The sequence below is a fragment of the Rhinolophus sinicus genome, linkage group LG06, assembly GCF_036562045.2.
Source record: "Rhinolophus sinicus isolate RSC01 linkage group LG06, ASM3656204v1, whole genome shotgun sequence".
In the NCBI taxonomy this organism is placed as follows: Eukaryota; Metazoa; Chordata; class Mammalia; order Chiroptera; family Rhinolophidae; genus Rhinolophus; species Rhinolophus sinicus.
Window position 1 is genome coordinate 161188441 of NC_133756.1, and position 21896 is coordinate 161210336.

Genomic DNA, 21896 nt, shown 5'->3' on the forward strand with positions numbered 1-21896 from the left:
AAAACCACATTTGGGCACATCACAGTAAAACTGCAGAATACCAAAGACAAAAAAATCAGTTGGTGACAAAAAATATCTTCAAAGAAACACTAATAACAAAAAATAGATGACAGCTGATGTAGCAACAATGGAGACCAAAAGACAGAATAGTATTTTCAACCTATTGAGAGTAAATAACTATTAACCTAGGATTCTATACCCAGCAAAAAATAACTTTAAATGAAAAGGATAAAAAACTAGAAGTGATCGGACAAATAGTACAAAATAAAGTGGTAGATATATACTCAAGTATATTAATTACAATAAATATGAATGACTAAATGCTTCAATTAGAAGACACTGTTATCTAGACGTTAAAATCCATCTGTAGGTTATTGTTAAAAAAGAGTGATTGAAAGTAAAAGGATCTATAAACTCTTAACATAGTTGGAATGGAACTTAACACACTAGTCACCCTAATAAAGGGCATCTATTAAAAAAACAACCAGCAAACATTTTATGGTGAAATATTGAAATTATTCCCTCTAAGCTCAGAAACAGGGGTGCCAGCTACCTTCACTGCACCCATTCAGAAGGGGCAAGAAAAATAAGAGGTATAAAAATAAAAAAAAATCCAAAAACTGTCTTTTCATAGATGATATGAATAAATACAGAAAACTCAGAAGAATTTACAAGTAAATTATATGCCTAAATTTCAGGTTTGCTGGGCCCAATCTATTTTCATAAACCATAACAATATCAAATAATAATAAATCTAACAAAAAAGGCATGATCTTTATGAGGAAAATGTATATGACTTTACTGAAAACATTAAATAGAGAGACACACCATGTTCATGAGCTAGAAAATTCAATTTCATGTAGATATTTATTTTCCCCAAACTGATCGATAGATTCGATGGGTTCCTTTCACAATCTCAAAGGGTTTTTTACTGGTGGAACTTGACAGGCTGATTCTAAAATCCATACGGAAGAGCAAGACCAAGAATAGACCTTAGGGGATCATACGCAGAGGTAGATAAAATGACCAGCGGGAGGAAATGGAAATAGAAACCGGTCAACAGCAAGGAAAAGGAATACGCTACAGCTGCATACATTCATTTGGATAAATCTCAGAAACATAATATTGAGTGAAAAAGCAAGTCACAGAATAAACATGGTATGATTCCGTTTATATAAAATTCAAAAACATGCAAAACCAATGCAAACAGGTAATAAAATTACAAAGCAAAGCCCGAGAACAGTTAAGGAAGCAGTGTCCCTTCTACCTACCAGGAAGGGGCGCAGCAGGGACTTCAAAGAAAATGACACCCATTTTTTAGGTGGCAGTGGGAGGGCGTTGTTTCTCTTTATTTTATAAATATTTTCTTGCATCTCCTATTTAAAAACAACAACAACAACAACAAGAGATATTCTGGAGGGTGAGGGGTAAAGCAGAGGAAACCGGCAGTCTGCCAATGCTTACATACGCGTACAACACAAAGTACCAGGCACACCAAGTTCCTAACACGGTTAAATAATAGTAATAGAGCATGCCATTTGGAAAAACAAAAAAGTCCTAGCAGCTCAAACGTTTGTGGGCATGGCAGGGCCTGCCAGAAAGGTGGGCTCCTCTGCGGGTTCTTGGGGTACAAGCCTTCCGTCACTGGAGGGCCCCTCTCCAGCAGCATCTGTAGACTTGTACAGAACCCCATTTTTGGTCCAGCCCCTCTCCCCTGCTCTCCCCAGTTCCCCTGAGCCCCAAAGCTGCTTCAAATAGCCCCACCTCCATGCCAGAGGGGTAGCTGCTTGGCTGCAGGGGTGGGGTGGGTGTTGGGGGGAGGGGCAACCTGGCTGCTCCTCCAATAGATTGGATGAATCCCCGTCAGCCCCCAACCTTGCCCTCCATGGTGCTGGTGGAATTCCTGAGCCTCTCCAGGGTTCTGGGGGGACGGGGCGTTTGGCTGCCTCTTGGCCCCTCCTCCTGGGAACACTTAATTTCAACTTCTTCTCTGCTAAGAGAGTAAATGAGCCTCCATCCACTTTCCATCTTTCAAAATGCGAGGCTCTTTGGTCTACTGCTGTTTCCCCCTTATTTTATTTCTCCTTGTAAATTTATATCTTATTTACTTTTTTACTATCATTTTAGATTTTAAGAGGACACAGAGATAAATCCATGTGTTTAAACCTGTCACATTTAACATTTAACTCATTACTATAGTATTTACATAAAAATGTTTGACAAGTGTCTCCCAAAGTGAGCAGAGAAGGCCCCTCAACACCACCCTTCACAGATGCCTGAACCCCCCACCTGAGTTTTCTGCCTTGATTGTCCCACTCTCCTCCTTCAACTGTGTAAGGGTGAAGGAGAAAGCACTGGGTTCAAATCCTTACTCCTCCACTTAATACCCCATGCAAGACCTTATCACGTCAACTCTCAGAGCTTTCAATTTTCCACCTGCACAATTGCTGCCCTGTGTACCAGGTTAGCTAGAGAGAGGTGCAGTGAAACCGTGGAAATGCTTCCAACTTTATAGAAAGCACTGAAGCTGGGAAAGAATTTCAGATCCTCATACCCTGGATCACTACATGCCACGCTGCCCTGCTGGTGCCCCCACCCCCACCCCACCAAGGTCACAGGAGGCAGAGCCCTGACCCCTCACCTGCTCTGTAGTTCCCAGGCCTGACAATCAGGAGCCTGAAACAGCAGCCCGGGCAACAGAAACCCACAAAGGGTTTCTGCGACCACAAACCCACAAAGATGCAGGGGGTCCAAGAACCAAGTGGGCGCTTTATTAACCTGACAAAGGGGCAGCTAGGCTGGCCAGGCAGCCCCCTGCCAGACCTTCCACTGCACTCAGGGGTCACTGATAGAGGCAGAGTCACAGGGCCCATACCCCAGATACTAGGAGTCCAAGCTGGGCAGGAGCAAGGCCAAGGCTGGGTCTGGAGTCGCTAAAAGCAGGTGTTAAGTACCAACCCACCTACCCCCCTAAGGCTGGCAGTAGGCCTCAAATGAGTTAGGAGCCCCCTCTTCGGGATCCCCCTTCCTGTACAGCTCTGGCTCTTTCTGGATTCAGGAAGCCATGAGTCCCACATCAGCTGTAGTCTGGAAGGTAACCCCGTCCCCAGGTAGTGGGGAGGCCAGGAAGGGCCAGAGCCAGATGAGGATCCAGCGGGGTCCCAGGGCCGCCCGCAGGTTGTGGCAGGGGCCCAGGTCATAAGAGTGCTGGCCCCGAGCCCACTCCCACGTGGTCTGGCCCCGAAGCAGCAGCATCCCATGGAAAAGCAGCCCAGCCCCGCACAGCAGTGCACCCGCCACACACGTGTCGGTCACGAAGGCGAGGGCGAACTGCGCCAGAGACACTCTGCCTGTAAGGAGAGAGCAGAGAGGGTCAAGGGGCAGCAGAAGGTCCACCCCACACCCAGAACCCAGCTCCTCCTCCCAGCCCTACCCTCCACCACGAAGTAGGGTTCATTCCTCTCAGTACTCCCCGGCTGGACCCTGCTGGGTGATGGGAACACACCGGTGAACCGGGCAGACACAACCCCCTGTCTTTCGGACGACTTGCATTCATGCATCACGAACTTGTGAGCACCTCCCATGGGCTGGACATGCCACCAAGCACCGCAAATACCAAGGTGAATGGAAGACAGTGTCTCTGACTTCCGGGAGCTCACAGACAGACATTCAAGAGATCACTTCTGAGTTACTTAATTACAGCTGTGATGTGTGTTACATGAAAAGAAGGGCATCTCGTACCATCCCTGCCCACAGTAGGTAATAAGTCTTTGCTGAAGTAATGAACTGCAAGATGCCATGAAACATTACACTAAGCGAAAGAAGCCAGACACAAAAGGTCACATGTATGATGCCTCTTATACAAAATGTCCCAAATAGGCAAATCCAGAGACAGTAGTTGAGTGGTTGCCAGAGGCTGGCAGCATTCAGAGCGAATGGGGAGTGACTGCTTAACAGGTACATGGGGGCTGATGAAAATGTTCTGGAGTTAGCTAGTGATGGTGGTTGTGTAACACTGAGAATGTACTAAATGCCATTGAATTGTGCACTTGAAAATGGTTACAAATGATGAATTTCAAGTTATGTGAATTTTACGCCAATAAAGAGCCTACGGGGGAAATGCAAACTTATTAGGAGGCTAAGGCAAGTGGACTTCATCTATTTTGATCAAGTAACATTCTGGGTGACGCCTGAAGGTTAAGGAGGTATTTCTGTGCTAGGTGAAGGGAGAAAACACTCTGTTTGAAGGTCCCCAGGCAGGACAGAGAGGTGCCTGTGAGACAAATGACGGACGGCGCTGGAAGCCCAGGAGAGAAGCCCAGGCTGGACACAGACCTGCGGGGAGTTGGTGAGAGTATGTAGCGTGAGAGGAGAATGGGGCCTTGACCTCAGCACCAGGAAACCATTTCAAGGTTAGAGGGCAGCAGTTTTATGAGGCTGAAAGGTCTCATGAACCAAGAAACTCAAAAGGGTTTTGTGGAGACAGAGGCCGGGGGACCGTGGCTGCCTCAGAGGAGTGGGGGCAAGGCAGAAGCCAGTTTGGAGCAGGTAGAGGAATAGGTGGGAGGTGAGGAAAAGCAGCCCATGAACCCAGTCAAGTCCTTTGAGAAGCTTGGCTGCTGACAGAAGAGTCAGAGGGAAGAGCTAGGGGAGAAGGATGTGGGGGGGAAAGGGGAAAAAAAGGTTTGGGGGGACAGGTATGGATGTCAGGCAGCCAGTAGAGGGAGCCTGGTAAGGCAGGAGGAGAGGCCAACCCAGAACGTGGCCCCTGAGCAGGGAAGAGGGGCCAGACACCAGGAGAAGCTGGAGGCAGTCAGCCTGACAGAGATCTGCAGACAGGACAATTCTGGAGGTACCATCTCATGTCTTGTATTCTCTGGGATGGATTTTCAAGAGAGAGGGGGCTTGTAAGCACGAGAGTGCGAAAGTTTGAGCTGCAGTCATCAGGGGGAGCAAACGTATGAGAAACCAGGAGAGCCAGGCACAGTGGAGGGCCTGTTGAGGTCAGCGGCCATGAAAATGGCGTGGTACCAACCTGCGGCCATGAAAATGGCGTGGTACCAACCTACCAACGTGAGTCCCTGGCAGCTCTCAGCAGCTGACATGGAGAACCCAGGGAGGAAGGAAGGAAGGTGGAGCAGAGTTCTGAGATATCGACAGGAGAATAGTGGGAATGAGGGCTCCAAACTGGACACGGGGGTGGTGAAGGTACCCATGGACAGAAAGGTGAGGGCCAGCAGCTAACGGAGCAGGTGCTATGGAGTAACAGTGAGAGATGGCTAGGAGGGGACAAGGGGAGCAGAGAGAGGGGCGACGGATGGTGACTTGGGAGGTGACACATTTTGGATTCTGACGACGTCTGGGGTGCAGACATGGGAGAGGGGAAGGAAGTAAAATGGAGAAGGTCAAGAAGCTGAGGGAGTGGGGCACTGAACAGGTCACTTGCCCAGACTGCCAGACACCCATAATTTCAACAGGGCCCAGGGCTGAGGGAGAGAGACTGGGCATTGGAGTCCAAATCTTCAGAGACTGAGAAGCCATGGGTGACCACAGGGAGGGCAGTGGACGGAGGTGCAGCTGGAGGGCTTGCGTCTCGGTGGAAGCAGGGGGTCATCAAGCGGGGGCTGCTCAGGAAGCCAGTGTGGGCAGAGGAAGACACTGGCAACCCCACGGGGCCTCCCAAGGCCTCCCCGGGCTGCAGGGAGGGGGTCCTTGGGACAGAGCTGGGCTTGGATACCATGAGGAGACACAGCAGTTATTCTGAGTGGTCAAGGAGTTTAGTAATTGCAGGACAAGGCTACAGACAGGAGCGTGGAGAAGTCAGGAGGAACGAGTCGGGGAGAGAAAGCCCAGAGCATTTTGTGGGGGAGAGAACGAAGGGTATAAAAGACCAGTGGGGCTTTTAGCTTGGGTAGTGGCAGAGGAAAGAGGAATAAATGTGTCACCCAGGACAGCCTCTCAATCAGCCTTCGATCCAATCTTCCCCTCCCGACTTCCAAAGACTGGACCTTCCCCTGCCTGTAACTTTCAGTGGCTCCCCACTGCCCAGTCAAGTAAGGGCCATCTCCTCACACCAGCGTTCAAGGCCTCCACCAGCCAGTCCCAACCTATCATCCCAGCCTGAATTCTCACAATTCCCATCAAATTGCTTTCACGACTCCCTGTCCAACATCCAAGCCCTCACTTCAATGCCCCCCCCCAAGGCTCCCCAGTGAACTCCTCAGTCAACACTTCCCGGAACCCTTCCCTGATTCTCGCAGCCAGAACTCTGCACCTATAGTCAGGTCCTGGATTTCACCATACTGCATACCCAGTTGAATACCAGGCCGCTCTCACCCCCCAAAATGACACTGGGAGTGGGTCCCCAGGGAATTGCCAGAACCGGCCAAAAACCCCGTCTCCCACCAGAATGCCCCACCACCAGGGCCTCTGCCTCTCCCCGGATGCTCCCGGGCTCCCACCTGTGAGCAGCATGAGCCAGGGCAGCAGCAGGAGGGCCGCTGTGTGGAGGGGCGTGTGGGCTCGAAGCAGGGCTGACAGCGCTGGGCCCAGCAGCACAGACACGTGGAGCAGGACGCCCGCGGCGTGAAGCAGCAGGCACAGGAAGGGCCGGTAGTTGCGAAAGCCCACGCAGCGGCCCAGCAGGCGGCAATGGTGGTCCCGACGCAGGACGCAGATGCGGCAGGCTGAGCAATGACCGCTGCGCGGTGGCACCTGGCTTTGGCACTGGTAGCAGTAACTGCAGGGAAGGAAACTCAGGGTCAGTTCCCCCAGCAGCTGAGTACCCCATCTCATACCCAGGTCAGCCGCTGAGCCCACCCCCGGGAAGCAGTGGCTGCACTGCCTAAGCCTCAGACACTTCCTAGGTAAATGCAGGCTGAACGCCACTTCCCAGGCCCTTCCAGTTCTAGCACGGCAGGTCTGAGGTCGTTCGCCGCTCTGACATCCCCAGTCTTAAAGCCTTTATCTGGCTTCTAACATCCAGGAGCAAACTTCTCACTTCCTCCACAGTCACCACCTGGCCAGAGTCACCATGGCCTCTGCCCTGGATTATTGCAACAGCCTCTTGATTGGTCTGATTCCACCTTTGTCCCCTTCTAGTGTAGTCTCACCCCAGTAGCCAGATTGATCCTTAAAAATCTATGTCCCTTCTCTGTTCAAAACCCCCCAATGGCTCTCCATCTCACTTCTAAGAGAAAGCAAAGCCTTCAATGTCCTAGCAGGTCTTTAGATCTCTAACCTCTCTCGTCCCTTTCTCTCATTCCACACCAGCCACACTGGCCTTCTTGCTGTTCTTGCTGTTCCCGGAACATGCTGAGCACATAACGGCCTCAGAGTCTTTGCAATGTCTGTTCCCGCTGCCTGGAAAACTCTCCCACACAGATTCTCACATGGCTAACTCCCCCACCTTCTTCAAGTCTTTGTTCAAATGCCACCTTCTCAATGAGGCCTACCTGAACCACCCTATTTACAACTGCAACTTGCACCTGTTCTGCTTTTTGTTTCCATAACACCTTCTAACATTCTATATAACATTTATTATGCTATAGTTTATTATCTGCCCCTTCACACATTGAAATCAGCTCCAGGAGGTCAGAAACCTGTTACATTGTACATCCAGTGCCTGGAACAGTACCTTGCACACAGGTGCTCAGTAAACATTTGTAAGGGAATGAATGATACTCCTTCTGGCTCTACCATCCCAGGTTCTAATGGAGTTCTCTGGCTCTAACAAGCGGATCCCACAGTAATCTTGTTCTATCTTCAGGTCCTAGGGCCCTTCCCCCTATCCAGGCTCCCGCTTCCCTGCCGGATCCCGCACCCCACTCACGCCCAGCCCTGGCCCAGACCGCGGCCGGCCAGCATCACTCCCCGGATGCTGGGATCCGAGCGCAGGAAGAGCCCCACGTTGCCCAGCAGGTTGAGCAGCTGGAAGGCGGCCAGCGCCAGCTGCAAGGCCCGGGCCAGGGGTCCCAGTGGGGGCGGCCCGGGACCCAGCACCAGAACGTAGGCCAGTTCCAGGCTTACGGCCGCGGCCCACAGCGCGGTGAGCACCAGGGGCAGCCGCGCGGACGCCGCGTCCGCGCTCCCCGCAGCCCAAGGCTGCTCCATGTCCTGAACCCAACCGCAGTCGGATCCCGAGTACCCCGCCGCTTCCGTATTGGGGCGGGGATAGTGGCAGACGGACGTCTCCCATATCCAATAGAAGCTCTGCAGGGTGCTGTGAGAGTTCACAGAGAGCAGCCGGCAAATTCGGAGATGTGATTGGACGGCTGAATGAGTCAAGGAGCTGTTTGGGATCCTGTTGGCGCTAGAGCCCAGGAGGGCCACGACGTTATAGCCCCGCCTGCCCACGAAGGCCCCGCCCCACCCGCAGAAGCCCCGCCCGCTGGCCTGGCTAATCCGCACGCTCGCAGGATTGAGTTGCACCCTCGGTGGCGTCGGGGTTTCCCGGCTCAGCACATTCCCGCTCATCCCTCAACCGCCCCGATATTAATAGCCCTGCATCAGTCCATCCAGCTGGCCTGGAACCTCTCCCCATGCTCGAGTGTCTCCCTTTATCACCCCAGAAAACATTCAAAACAGCTCGATGCCTTGGTGTTTCTGACTGCGAAACGGGGATAGGGCTCCCTGTTTCCCACCAGCGCGAGGCAGGAAGAGGGTCAGGAGAATGTCCAAAGGGCGGTTTCAAGAGCAGTCTGCAGCTACTATTATAATAACCTCCGTTGTACACTTAAGGAAACAGAGAGGGTCCGTGGCTTTCCCAAGGTCACACAGCTCCCAAGCAGCGGGGCGGAACGCAAACCCCGGATCTCCGCAACGGGATCCACCACAACACCCTCAAATTCTGCAGTCCCCTGGCTCCAGGGCAACCTCTTGCCTGATCCCGACCCGAGCGCCCTCGCCCCCATCCGGCCCCTCCCTCCTCCCCCATATTTAGCGCGAATCCGATCCCGGGCTGGTCCCGGCTCTACTTAATGCGGCCCCGGTGTTCTGGAGAGCGCCGAGCGGAGCGAAGCCAGAAGCCCTAGCGAGATGATGGTGGTTATGCAGCCCGAGGGCCTGGGGGCCCGGGAGGGGCCCTTTGCGGAAAGCGGCGGCGAGTACATGGAACAGGAGGAAGACTGGGACCGCGACCTGCTGCTGGACCCTGCCTGGGAAAAACAGCAGCGGAAAGTGAGTTCTAGCCCATTTCTTGATGGGAAAACTGAGGCCTCAGAAGCGGGGCAGTTTGTCGTTGGCATCTCCGCAGGTCAGAGGCAGAGCCTGCAGAGTGCCACTCCCTAGCCCAGGCTCAGCCCATCAGTCCTCTGCTGTCCCCCAGCGCTGGAAGAGAGGGCTCCGAGCCCTCATGAGGGGTTTAGGATGACAAGGGGAATTTCTGGGGTCCCCAACCCCCAGAATTCATTCCCCTGGGCCCATTGCCCCACTTCTGCTGGTGAAAACCGGTTGGGCTTAGCCCAAGAGATCCGAGTTTGGGGGCTCCCAGAAGAATAATCTCTTTCTCCCTGCCCCTGCCCTCTAGTTAAATATTCCCGGGTCCCACCCTGAGGGCTTGCAGCCAGGCAACTAGTAGACAGACTTTGGAATGTTGGGGAGGGGGCAACCATCCCAGACCCCTCCTCACACTCTCCGTATTCTCTCCAGCTTGGTATCCGTAGTCACTCTATTGCAATTGTCAAATGAGGAAATTGAGAACTAGAAAGGGGCAGAAATAGGACACAAATCATATACTGTTAGAAAACAGGATCCCCCCACCCCCACCCTGAGGGTCTTTGCCCCTTGCTTGCCCCAACCCCACACTTTCCCAAGATACCCCTCCCTGCCCCAGCTGCTCTGAGTCTGCTGAAAAGGGCACAGGGTCAGCAATGAGGGAGCCCTGGGTCCCCTTACGCAGTAACTTGACTCTCCGACCAGATGGACACTTTGTGCTGAGGCAGCGACTTGGGGGAGCTAGAGAGGGGCACATGGGCAGCTGCTGCCCAAACCCAGCCTTGTAGGGCACTCGGGCCCCCTCTCCCTGAGCTATTTTCCTCCCAGACTTTCCCAAGTGAAGAAGCTAGGACACCTGGGTTCCCAAAAGAGAAAGTGATCCCAGGCTGGAGTGAGGAAACTTTGGGGAGTGGCGGGCCAGGGATAAGGAGGACACCATGAGGACATTGGACCCTCCTGAGTATTTGCCAACAGTGTATGACTCCAGGAAAGGGCAGGGGACCGGGCTTCTCAGTGCAATTTGCAGCGTCTGAGAATCCCAAGATTTAGAATCACAGCACTTCTGCAGGTTAGATGACAGGAGATGACCCAGGGACCAGGAGGCCCAGCTGACTCTGATGGAGTGCTCTGGGTGCTAAGCCTCCCCCAGGCTCCTTCTGCACCTGTTTCTAAGCAGGACTGTGGTCCTCCGGGCCAGTGATCTCCTGGTGATATCATCCCTGCCACAGACTCCAGCTGCCATCTGCTTTGCAACAACTGTTATCCTCACCCCCACCCACCAGTCTTCTCCCAGATTCAGACCCACATGCCCCTCTTAAGACACATGCCTGCCTGTAATTTACCTCATCACTTAACAAAATATCAGGAATATCCTTCCAACCCAACTTACAGCCACCCACCTCATCCATTCATTCAATGGCTGCAGAGCATAGATGCTCTCTAAATTAATCAGCATTCCCAGGATGTTAGACATTCTGGTCGTTTCTTTCTTGTCTAACATTGTTTATTACAATGTAATGAACATCTCTGTGCTCAGCTTTAGCCCCACCCCACGCCTGCTCACCCCTCTGTGTCTTGAAACACTCCCACCTCTTCCCAACTGATGCCTGAGTCCTCTTCAATCAACCTCATTCAAAAATATTCATTCAATATTTTTAAGGAGGTCCTATGATGTATCGGGCACTGTTTTGGGTGCCAGGAATTCAGCAGGGGACAAAATAGAACCTCTGCCTCAGGGAGCTTATATTGCAACAAGGACAAACGTTTCTATCTCTTCTACCTCATCCTGCCCTGTTCCCGTCACTGACACCCTTTTTCTCTCACCCTGGTCCCAGTTGCCACCTCCTAACTTCTCCCTTCTGCTCTGCCAAGCCATTTGTCTCCACTCTGCAACCAAAATGAGCTTTTAAAAGTATAGTTCTGCCCGGCTCCTCCTCCGCCTGAAAGCTTCCCTGACTCCCAGTTGCCCTTAAGATCAACTTCAAACTCCCTGGCTTAGCACTCAAGATCGTGCATGACCTGGCCCCTGCCACCCCTCCGGCCTGCCTCTCACCACTTATACCCCAACACCCCCAGCTTCACTCCAACAGTGCCCAGATAGCTGTAGTCCCACAAGCCTAGCAACTGTTTCTCACTGCCGAGCACTCCCGCGTGGCCGCCCCTGCCTGGAATGCCCTTGCCTGCCCTTCCCTGCCTGAATAATTCCTGCTCTTCCATCATAGCTCTGATCAAATATTAGCTTTCCCGAAGAGGTCCCCCATCTGATTTGGAGAACTGCTCCCCTCGAGTCCCCGATACTAGTCTCTTCCATCATTTCTCAGACCAACATGACTCTTTGACTGGTTGTGAGCTCTTTTAGGGCAGGGACCACATCTCATTAAGAGTCATGTTTGTCAAATGAAAGAATGCCTCTTCCTCTGCCATGGGGACCCTGCCCAGACCTGCCTCCCTTCATCCCTGCCCTATTCAGACCCAGGGAATCCCAGACTCCAGGGTGGGAAGGAACTACAGAGAATCAACTGTCCTTGATGCTTGGGGCCCCATCAGATAGTACTCAGCACTCTCTTACACACCTCTGGTGACAGGAAACTCACTTCCTTTATCAATGACAGCCCCTCAAATATTTAAAGCATTATCTTCCATATCCAGCTCCTAGGGCATCTGAAAAGCTGGTCTGAGGAAGGGAAGCTGGTTAAGGGAAAGAATTTCAAATAACTTCCAGGGCTACCTTCCAGGAGTATCTACTTTGTGGGGGGAAATACTCTAAAATTCTAGAATCCTGCCAGGCCAAGGGAAGAAAGACTTGAGACATTATTGAGTTTGACCCCTTAATTGTACAAATGGGGAGACTGAGCCTAAAAGAAGGCAAGGAGCTGACCCTAGGTCACAGTGGGCAGCTCATCTGGGATTGGAGCCCAAGTATGGATCTACCAAGGACTTTAGAGCTGATGGCAGAGCCCAGAGCCTAAAAGCTTGGTAGTTTGATGGAAACTTCTGAACCAGGCTCCAGGTAACCCCCATCCCCAATAGACATACAGTCAGGTACCAGCTTTCCCATCCCAAATGGAGGCTGAGGCTGAGGCTGAGTCACCTCCAGAGATTAGGTCAGGCTGGGCCTGAATGCCCAGCTGATTCTCCACTGCCTGCAAAGCTCTTTCACACTCATAGTTACTTGGAGGCCAGTTGACAACAGCCCTGAGAGGTCGGTGGGGTTGCGATAAACATGCACAGGTGCACAGTCCCTCGGACCAAGCCCTCAGAGTCATATGTGCTTCAACCCAGAAGTTTTCAGATGTTGCAAAGGCAGTAGCACCCTGCAATGGCCCTAGCAGCTCAGAGGGACCCCCATTTTGAAGTATCTGGTTTATAATTTTTTTAAATCCCCCTCCAGTGCTTGAGATTGGCCAAAGCTGGAGTGCTGGTAGCAAGGTGCCCCAAGTCCAAGCTGGGACCTATATGGGTCCCAGACCCCATTTCTCCTCTTCCAAGAGAACTAAAGCTCAGATGGAAAGAGGCTGGCTTGGATGCACAGCAAGTCTGCGGCTGCGTCTGGACTGGAACCCAGAGCCTCAGGCTCTGAAATCTCCGTTCACAGAGGGGCCCGAGTACTGCCCTGAGCACTAGGGCCTGAGTGCTGTTCTCTGCCCCCAGACCTTCACTGCCTGGTGCAACTCGCACCTGCGCAAGGCTGGCACCCAGATCGAGAACATTGAGGAGGATTTTCGCAACGGCCTCAAACTCATGTTGCTCCTGGAGGTCATTTCAGGTGAGGGGTGCACATCAGTATACGGGGAATCCAGGGGACAGTGGGCAGCAGAGTCCTCTCATGACCTTTGACCCTTGACCTCACCTCTTACACCCAGGAGAGAGGCTGCCCAGGCCAGACAAAGGCAAGATGCGCTTCCACAAAATCGCCAATGTCAACAAGGCCCTGGACTTCATTGCCAGCAAGGGGGTTAAGCTGGTGTCCATTGGGGCTGAAGGTGAGGAAGTGACAGGAGGAGGCCTGGTGGGGGTGGGGGAGTTGCTTTTTGACATTAACAAGTCACCTCTGTGAGCCTCAGTTTCCTCATCTCAACAATGGGGATAACCATCCATGCCTCATGGGGTGGGGGACAGTAAGGAGCAAATGTACTCCAAGTGCTGGCACAGGACTGGCCCCTAGTAGGTGTTCGATGAATCACTTTTAAGTAAAATGGTTGAGTACCTACTAGGTGCTAGCCCTGGGATGAGGGACAAGGGCCAGCAGGCAGAGCAGGGGGAGGTAGTGGAGAGAGGCAGCACAGGCCTTGAACACCAGGTGGTATCCGCCCCGCCCCCATCCTGCAGAGATCGTGGATGGGAACTTGAAGATGACCCTGGGCATGATCTGGACCATCATCCTTCGCTTCGCCATCCAGGACATCTCTGTGGAGGGTGAGTGGGCAGGGGAAGCAGGTAGGGTGAGAGGGCTGGCCCAGACCCCTCCCTAACTAACATCCCCCATCCGCACCCAGAAACCTCAGCCAAGGAAGGCTTGCTCCTGTGGTGTCAGCGGAAGACAGCGCCGTATCGCAACGTCAATGTGCAGAACTTCCACACCAGGTCTGTCAGTCGGTTAGCACGCACACGCAGGCCTCTGCCAGGCCCTGGGACACAGAGCTGCCCCCACTTCACTCCCCATCACAAGTCCTAGTGCAAGAGAGGTGACAGCCAAGTTCCTGGAACAGTGTCTGAAAATAGGTGGACTCGGTTAATGTTACATGACTCCAGAAGGGTGAGGGAGACTTCCTGGAGGAGGGAGCTCTGGAGACATCCTGGAAGGGCATTCTAGCCGGAGGGAACCTTGTGGGCAAAGACCTGGAGGCCAAACCATGTAGAAATTGGTGGGACTTAAGCCTGGGGTATGTGAAGGCGTCGTGATGAGCTTGGAGGAGGTGATCCAAGTCTAGTAATGAAGGACCTCAAATGCCACCCCAAGGAATTTGGACTTGACTGCATTTTACAGATGAGGCTGCCCTGATGGGGGTGCTCCTGGGGCGAGGCTAGGACAGGGTCTCAGCTTGAACACGGGCCTGATGCCCTTTGTCTCTGTCCAGCTGGAAGGATGGCCTGGCCCTCTGTGCTCTCATCCACCGACACCGCCCCGACCTCATCGACTATGCCAAACTACGCAAGGTAGGCCCCAGCCACCCCAGCCTCAACCCCCAAAACCTCTACCCTAAGCTGACCTTTCACCTCTCCCCCTTCATACCCCTAGGACGACCCCATTGGCAACCTGAACACTGCCTTCGAGGTGGCAGAGAAATACCTGGACATCCCTAAGATGCTGGATGCAGAAGGTGAGAGTAAGCCTCGCCTGGGCAAGGACTCCAGTATCTCACGGTCTGACCTCCACCCCTTTGCGCCTCCTCCAAGAAGGCTCTGCCTCTCACCTGGCTCCCTGATTAGAATCCTTCCTGCCACAGGCTCCCTTCTCCGGAGCCCTCTAGCCGGTCCCCTTGCTCCTCTCCACCCAGTGGAACCAGCCTCTCCTGCCTCTCCCTTTATGTAATGGCTCCACCCTCTGCCTCATATCCCCGTTACCTGGGTCACCTGGGAGCATGTTGATGCCTCAAGACTGGGAGCTCCTCTGGGGAGGTCCTGCCTCTGGTCCCTGTGCCCAAGCAAGGCTTAGTCAATTGAGGCAGCAAACATTTTCCGAGCACCTACTGTGCCTGGTGCCCTTGACTGTGTGGGTACTGATTGATGAGAACTTGGGGGAAAGACAGAGAGACAGATGGAGTTATGGGATGGTGAAATACTCCAGGCAGTGTACCTCATGAGGGCTACAGTGTCTGCTCACTCACCCAGTCCCTCATGCTTTTCTCATCCCACAGAGGCAGAGGATGCTGGGGTGATCAGAGGGGGCTTCAGGGAGGAGGAAGATGCTGGGTTTGGGGTAGCTGGCAGCTGGTGGCCATGACTAGATGTCTCCACCCCTCCCATGCTGAGGGAGGTCTCTGCCTGGGTGGGGACATAAGCCCATTTCTCACCCCTGGATTTGGCCAATAAACACCTCGCTGCCATCCCCCAGACATCGTGAATACCCCAAAGCCCGATGAGAAGGCCGTCATGACCTACGTTTCCTGCTTCTACCATGCCTTTGCCGGGGCTGAGCAGGTGAGGGATTGTGGACCCAGGGGTCCAACCTTAGCCGCATCCCAACATTTGGAAGTGCCAGGCCCCCACGTGGGTGGAAGCGTGCCATTGCCCCAGCTATACACACTTGTCCTTGGGGAACTCAGAAGCAGAGGCCTCTGGCCTGGAAGCTCCATCCTCACCCTAAAAGATGTGCTCCCTTCATTCTTTCCCCCATTTGCACAAGCCCAGGTTTCGTGGGCTTTACAGAGGAAGGCAGGGTTGAGGTGTCTACGGCAGCTTGTTCTAATGGCAGCACTTCTGCCCACCCCACCACAGGCAGAGACAGCCGCCAACAGGATCTGCAAGGTGCTGGCTGTAAACCAGGAGAATGAGAAGCTAATGGAAGAATATGAGAAGCTTGCCAGTGAGGTGAGCCTGGGGCCAGAGTGAGCCTTTCCCTTCTCCCACCTGTTCTCTCCCAACCCAGCCCTACAGCTCCTGCCAAACCTGGCTAACCCCAGGTCTGTGCCAGCAGAGTAGCCCTGGTCTCCCCCAGAGTAGCCCTGGTCTCCCCCAGCCTCCTCCTGCCATCTTCACCCATCTCCTGAACCCTTCTGGCCATCCAAGCTCTTGGTCATTCTGTCATTCTTCATTCATTTACTTGTTCATTTATCCACCCATTCACATTTAGGCAGTCTCATGGCCTTTGCTCTGTGCAAACGTGTACTGGTCCCTGGACTCAGAAATTAACCATCCTACTGCTTCCCTGACTAGTGGGGAGCCCCCATTCTGCCCTCCATACCCCTCTCTGCTTGAGGCCACAGCCTGGGTGTGGGTGGAGAGGGGTAGGTAAGGTGAGCAGGCTGGCTCAGAGCTCTGCTCTGCCCCTGCCTGGCTCTGGCAGCTGCTGGAATGGATCCGCCGCACCGTCCCGTGGCTGGAGAACCGTGTGGGCGAGCATAGCATGAGTGCCATGCAGCGCAAGCTGGAGGACTTCCGCGACTACCGGCGCCTTCACAAGCCACCCCGTGTGCAGGAGAAGTGCCAGCTGGAGATCAACTTCAACACCCTGCAGACCAAGCTGCGGCTGAGCCACCGGCCTGCCTTCATGCCCTCCGAGGGCAAGCTGGTCTCGGTGAGCCAGGCCGGGAATGGGGTGACCCCGGCTCTGCCCACATCCTCTGCGTGAGCTTAGGCTCTGTGTCCCCTTCTGCACAACGGGTGAACCATGATGGAGGGCACCTCTGCCTGCCCCACAGGACATCGCCAACGCATGGCGGGGCCTAGAGCAAGTAGAGAAGGGCTATGAGGACTGGCTGCTGTCAGAGATCCGGCGCCTGCAACGGCTCCAGCACCTGGCCGAGAAGTTCCAGCAGAAGGCCTCCCTGCACGAAACCTGGACCCAGGGTAGGTACACCACAGGGGGCTCGATTCTGTCCTGGGGTGGACACACAGAGAGGGGGACTCCTGGCAAAGTGTGCAGGTAGGTGTTCTGCCAGGAAGCTGGAGACTTGTTCGCTAGTCCCACCCCGACTTGCTGTGCCCCCAAGTCACTGCTGCTCTTTGGGCCAGTTTTTTTATCTGTAAATTCAGGCCCCGAACTCCCTCCTGGCTCTGGCCTCCTGTAAGTCTGCTCTAATGTGTTTGTCATTTAGCATTTTATTTGTATATGTAGCATGTTACCAAAGGAGAGCCCCCCAAACTAACATCCCTTACATTCTACTTAAAGTATAGTGATGCCAAAATATTGCACGAGTCAATATATTTCTCTACATGAACACATCCATTCTGTATTCCGTCAGGGTTTTAGTCCCCCAAAGGAGTAACTCCTGCCTAAAAATAATGAACAAACACTAACAGTAGATTATGGGCATGATAAATAATCACAGTTTAATATAAAAATTCCTTAAATATAAGGCCACTTATGTGACCCTAAGGTCTCTGAACCTCTAAACCTGTCACCTTCTCTACAAAATGCAGAGGCACTCACGCAGTGAATGGCTGCTGCTGCATAATTATGGTAATTGTCATTCTCCAAGCACTTTGACATTCATTATTCATTCATCCAACAAATACTCACAGAGCATCTACCAAGAGCCAGGCACTTTGCCAAGTGATGGGGAAACTGGTGAGCAAAGGAAACCGTGTCAGGGGCTCACCAGTCTCAGAGTCGTTCGCAGGTAATTTTGGATCAAATAAACTGTACCAAGGGCCACCCTGCACCATGTAGGGTCAGGGGACGCTGATGTCATTTAAGGGCTATGCCCTGGAACAGGAGCTTCATTGAACTTTAACAGGCCAGCGCCTCAGAGCAAACCCCTAGGGTAGGCTAGGCAGGTGTAATCACCTGCATTTCACAGATGAAGAATCTCTGCAGTTAACACAGCCCTGCTAGAACCCCCAGCTCCTGGCACGGCCGCCGCTGGGTGACCCAACCTGGGCGTCTCTCCGAGCAGGGAAGGAGGAGATGCTGAACCAGCGTGACTACGAGTCAGCGTCGTTACAGGAGGTGCGGGCATTGCTGCGGCGCCACGAAGCCTTTGAAAGCGACCTGGCGGCCCACCAGGACCGTGTGGAGCACATCGCCGCGCTGGCCCAGGAGCTTAAGTAGGCGTGACCTGCGGCCGGGCCCGCCCCCCGTGACCGAGCCCCCACCTGGCCCCACCTCTCGGCCCCGAGCCCCGCCCTGATTCTCATTACCCTCAAGACACTTCGTTCTCCCCTGTTCCGTAACTCCGCCTTGCTGCCCTTGCCCTTCCCCTTCACCACTTGCTCCGCCCCTCCTCCCTTATCCCGGTCCCCATCTCCGACCCCGCTCGGCTGCCCACACTCTTCCCCACAGGCTCTTGCCTAGCCCACCCCCGTCCCCTGCCCCCTCCCTTTAGCTCTCGGACAGGGTCTGCTACCCCAAATCCTCTCCGTCAGCCTTGGCCTCACCACCTCCTCCAGTAAACCCGCCCCTTCTTGCATAACCCCGCCCCTGAAACTCCAGACCCCGCCCCTCCATTCAAGCTCCCTGAGGGACTGGAGCAGAGACCAGCGGGCGCCCTTCTCCCCCCTGGTCTGCGCTGGGACCCTCCTTCAAGAAAGGCCCGCTTCACCCTCACCTTCCTTGTCTGCGCTATACCTTCACCACCACGGAGGATGGGGATAGGAGTAAGTCTGGGCTGGTGTCTGGTCCACAGTCACCTCCTCTTCTTATCCCCAGTGAACTAGACTACCATGAGGCAGCCTCAGTGAACAGCCGCTGCCAGGCCATCTGCGACCAGTGGGACAACCTGGGTACGCTGACCCAGAAGAGGCGAGATGCGCTTGAGGTGACATTGGGGCCCAGGAAGCTGGGGGCATGGACACTGGAGGCAGGTGAGGGGGGCCATTGGGTAGCTGCTGACTTGCCCACCATCCCTGTGGCCCCTAGCGGATGGAAAAGCTTCTGGAGACCATAGACCAGCTGCAGCTGGAGTTCGCACGGCGGGCAGCGCCCTTCAACAACTGGCTGGACGGCGCCGTGGAGGACCTGCAGGATGTGTGGCTGGTGCATTCCATGGAGGAAACCCAGGTGGGCTTGGGGGCTCTGGGGGGGAGACTGCACGGGATGACAGGGGAGCTGATCTAAAACCCTGTCAGCCTCTCCTTTGGGCTCCTGGGGGATGGGGACAGGAGGGACACCCCAGTTCCCGAGCACTGGGCTGGGAGATAGGAGGCCTGGGTTCTCGAGCCAGCCCTGCCCTGGACCCACTAGATGGCCTGGAGCTCGTTGCTGCCTTTTCTGTCACCTACGGGAAGTGGGACGTGCTGGCTGATGCTTCCTGCCTGTTGTCCCCAGAGCCTGCTGACAGCGCATGAGCAGTTCAAGGCAACGTTGCCGGAGGCTGACCGAGAGCGGGGTGCCATCCTGGGCATCCATGGTGAGGTCCAGAAGATCTGCCAAACATATGGGCTGCGGCCCAGCTCCACCAACCCCTACATAACCCTCAGCGTGCAGGACATCAACACCAAGTGGGACACGGTCAGTGGCACCTGTGGCCTCTCCCTGCCTCCCATCCGCTCCTGAGCACTGTAACCACCCTGTAACCTCAGGTGTCCCAAGATAAGGATCTGGGGTCTGCCATAGACTCCATGTGGCATTGGACAAGTCGCCTCTTCTGTAAGGAGGCCATAACAGCAGCATTTTCCTGTCAGGCTTGATGTGAAATGGAATGAAATCTGGTGTGCGGGCATCCTTTACAAAACAACCTAAGTTAGTTATAAATGATGTCGCCCCATTTACCAATGAGAACAACAAGCCTAGAGAGGTTGAGTGACTTGCCCAAGAGCCTGCCCATATAGCCCCGACACCTTGGCTCAGAGCAGCAGGGGCTGTTCAAGGGACTGGAGTCCACCTCCCCTCAAAGCCATCTCCCGGCCCCAAGCTGCCCCAGGCACAACCACCCTCTTTCCCAGGTCCGAAAGCTGGTGCCCAGCCGTGACCAGATGTTGCAAGAGGAGCTGGCACGGCAGCAGGTGAATGAGAGGCTCCGGCGACAGTTTGCAGCCCAGGCCAATGCCATTGGGCCCTGGATCCAGGGAAAGATGGAGGTAAGGCTTGGATGCTGGGGCTGGGGCTGTGCCACCGGGAGCTGGGAGTCCTCACTCTGCCCGGGTCCCGCTGCAGGAGGTGGGGCGTCTGGCAGCGGGGGTGGCTGGCTCTCTGGAGGAGCAGATGGCTGGGCTGCGGCAGCAGGAACACAACATCATCAACTACAAGAACAACGTGGACCGGCTGGAGGGCGACCACCAGCTGCTGCAGGAGAGCCTGGTGTTCGACAATAAGCACACCGTCTACAGCATGGAGGTGGGGTCACACCCGCTGAGATGAGGGGAGGCAGCCACAGCTGGACACAGCACGTCTGTCCCAGGAGGGTCCCCAGTTCAGACTGGCCAGGTCCCCCAATGTACCCGTGGGGATACTGAGACCCAGCGAGTGAAAGTGACCTGTCCAGAGTCATACAACAGTCTAAAACCAAGCCAGTATTGGCCATAGCTGGTTGATGAATACTTAATACATAATAAATCATCAAACAGGAAGGGCCACTGGAGGTCACTCAGTGGAACCTCCACATGTATACAGAGGCCCAGGGATGGGAGGACTTGCCCAGGGTCTCACCGCAGATTGGGAGTGGAGCCAGGGCTAGTGGCCAAGCACTGCCGCCCCATGACTTGGCCTGCCTCCTGCCCTCCCAGCACATCCGCGTGGGCTGGGAACAGCTGCTCACCTCCATCGCCCGCACCATCAACGAGGTGGAGAACCAGGTACTGACCCGAGACGCCAAGGGCCTGAGCCAGGAGCAGCTCAACGAGTTCCGGGCATCCTTCAACCACTTTGACCGGGTCAGCAGGGCCCAGCCTTGTGGGGTGGTGGACTCGGGGGCCAGTGGGGTTTGAGGACCGAGCCTGACCCTCACTCATGCACTACAGAAGCGGAATGGGATGATGGAGCCTGACGACTTCCGGGCTTGCCTCATCTCCATGGGCTACGACCTGGTGAGTGCCCCTCACGCCCATCCCGAGTCCCATCGGTGCCCTCCCCTCCTGTGTGCCTCTCACCTTCACATCCATGCTCTCATTTCCTCACCACACCCATTGGGGCTGGCCAGAATTATCTCATTTCACACAGGGGCTATCAAAGGCTCAGAGAGGTAGGTTAACTTGTTCAAAGACACACAGATAGAATTCAGACCTAGATCTGTTTGACTCCAAAGTGTGAGCTTGCACCATTTTTACCTCAGAGAAACAGCACTACTGAGAGTCCCAGAAAAAAAGATCAGGACCCATGGAAAAGAGGGGACATGGCCATGGGCAGGAAGCAGATTCCAGCCTAGTAGAAAGGATTTCCTAAAGTCAGAGCTGACCAAGGCTGCAGCAGATGGTCTTTGTGGAGAAAGGAGCATCTTGTCTGGGGTTATTGAGCCATGGCTGGACAGTCCCCAGGAGGGGACATCAGGAGCCCTCCTGGCTTTGGCACCCATGGGCACGGTGCCCGGCCTCTATCCCTGCAGGGGGAAGTGGAGTTTGCTCGAATCATGACCATGGTGGACCCCAACGCAGCTGGCGTCGTGACCTTCCAGGCCTTCATCGACTTTATGACCCGAGAGACAGCCGAGACTGACACGGCTGAGCAAGTTGTGGCCTCCTTCAAGATCCTGGCGGGAGACAAGGTGAGTTCCTGGCCTGGAGGGGGCTGGTGGGCTGGGAAGGGACCAGGACCTGTGGGCCCTCAATACCTCTTCTCCCCCAGAACTACATCACCCCTGAGGAGCTGCGGCGGGAGCTCCCAGCGGAGCAGGCTGAGTACTGCATCCGCCGAATGGTGCCCTACAAAGGGTCTGCGGCTCCCGCTGGAGCCCTGGACTATGTGGCCTTCTCCAGTGCCCTCTACGGGGAGAGCGACCTCTGACCATGACCGCTGACGTTCTCCAAGCAAGTCAGAGAGACGGTGTTCCCTCTGGCTGATCCCATCCATCCCTCAGAGCAAGGCTCCCCAAGAATGACCAGCCAACTGTTTCTGAATAAAGATCCATCTGTGGGCCTCTCTCTGTCTC

The 21896-nt window shown here is 54.4% G+C and overlaps 2 protein-coding genes across 2 annotated transcripts; one reads left to right on the forward strand and one right to left on the reverse strand.

The window, feature by feature from the left end:
- Positions 1-848: 848 nt before the first annotated feature.
- ZDHHC24 (zDHHC palmitoyltransferase 24) lies at positions 849-8174 on the reverse strand. The gene is made up of 3 exons (XM_019737920.2): positions 7832-8174; positions 6462-6739; positions 849-3350 (listed from the first exon to the last, which is right to left on the reverse strand). The coding sequence occupies exons 1-3, from the start codon at positions 8110-8112 to the stop codon at positions 3055-3057; spliced, it is 855 nt and encodes a 284-aa protein (XP_019593479.2). The 5' UTR covers positions 8113-8174; the 3' UTR covers positions 849-3054.
- Positions 8175-8560: 386 nt separating this feature from the next.
- ACTN3 (actinin alpha 3) lies at positions 8561-21890 on the forward strand. The gene is made up of 21 exons (XM_019737937.2): positions 8561-9177; positions 12865-12979; positions 13077-13196; positions 13543-13629; positions 13710-13797; positions 14292-14370; positions 14453-14534; positions 15269-15354; positions 15652-15744; positions 16220-16450; positions 16575-16722; positions 17772-17922; positions 18524-18632; positions 18734-18874; positions 19142-19324; positions 19759-19893; positions 19970-20149; positions 20539-20685; positions 20773-20838; positions 21354-21512; positions 21593-21890. The coding sequence occupies exons 1-21, from the start codon at positions 9037-9039 to the stop codon at positions 21749-21751; spliced, it is 2700 nt and encodes an 899-aa protein (XP_019593496.2). The 5' UTR covers positions 8561-9036; the 3' UTR covers positions 21752-21890.
- Positions 21891-21896: the final 6 nt, after the last annotated feature.

What these genes read in the sequence shown, in the direction of transcription:
- ACTN3 (XM_019737937.2), top strand. Translation starts at nt 9,037, where the DNA reads ATGATGGTGGTTATGCAGCCCGAGGGCCTGGGGGCCCGGGAGGGGCCC. An exon ending in CCAGGACATCTCTGTGGAGG is followed by an intron (nt 13,630 to 13,709) that starts GTGAGTGGGCAG and finishes ATCCGCACCCAG; the next exon opens with AAACCTCAGCCAAGGAAGGC. An exon ending in AGATCCTGGCGGGAGACAAG is followed by an intron (nt 21,513 to 21,592) that starts GTGAGTTCCTGG and finishes CTTCTCCCCCAG; the next exon opens with AACTACATCACCCCTGAGGA.
- ZDHHC24 (XM_019737920.2), bottom strand. Translation starts at nt 8,112, where the DNA reads ATGGAGCAGCCTTGGGCTGCGGGGAGCGCGGACGCGGCGTCCGCGCGG. An exon ending in GGTCTGGGCCAGGGCTGGGC is followed by an intron (nt 6,740 to 7,831) that starts GTGAGTGGGGTG and finishes CCTTCCCTGCAG; the next exon opens with TTACTGCTACCAGTGCCAAA. An exon ending in CTGGCTCATGCTGCTCACAG is followed by an intron (nt 3,351 to 6,461) that starts GTGGGAGCCCGG and finishes CTCTCCTTACAG; the next exon opens with GCAGAGTGTCTCTGGCGCAG.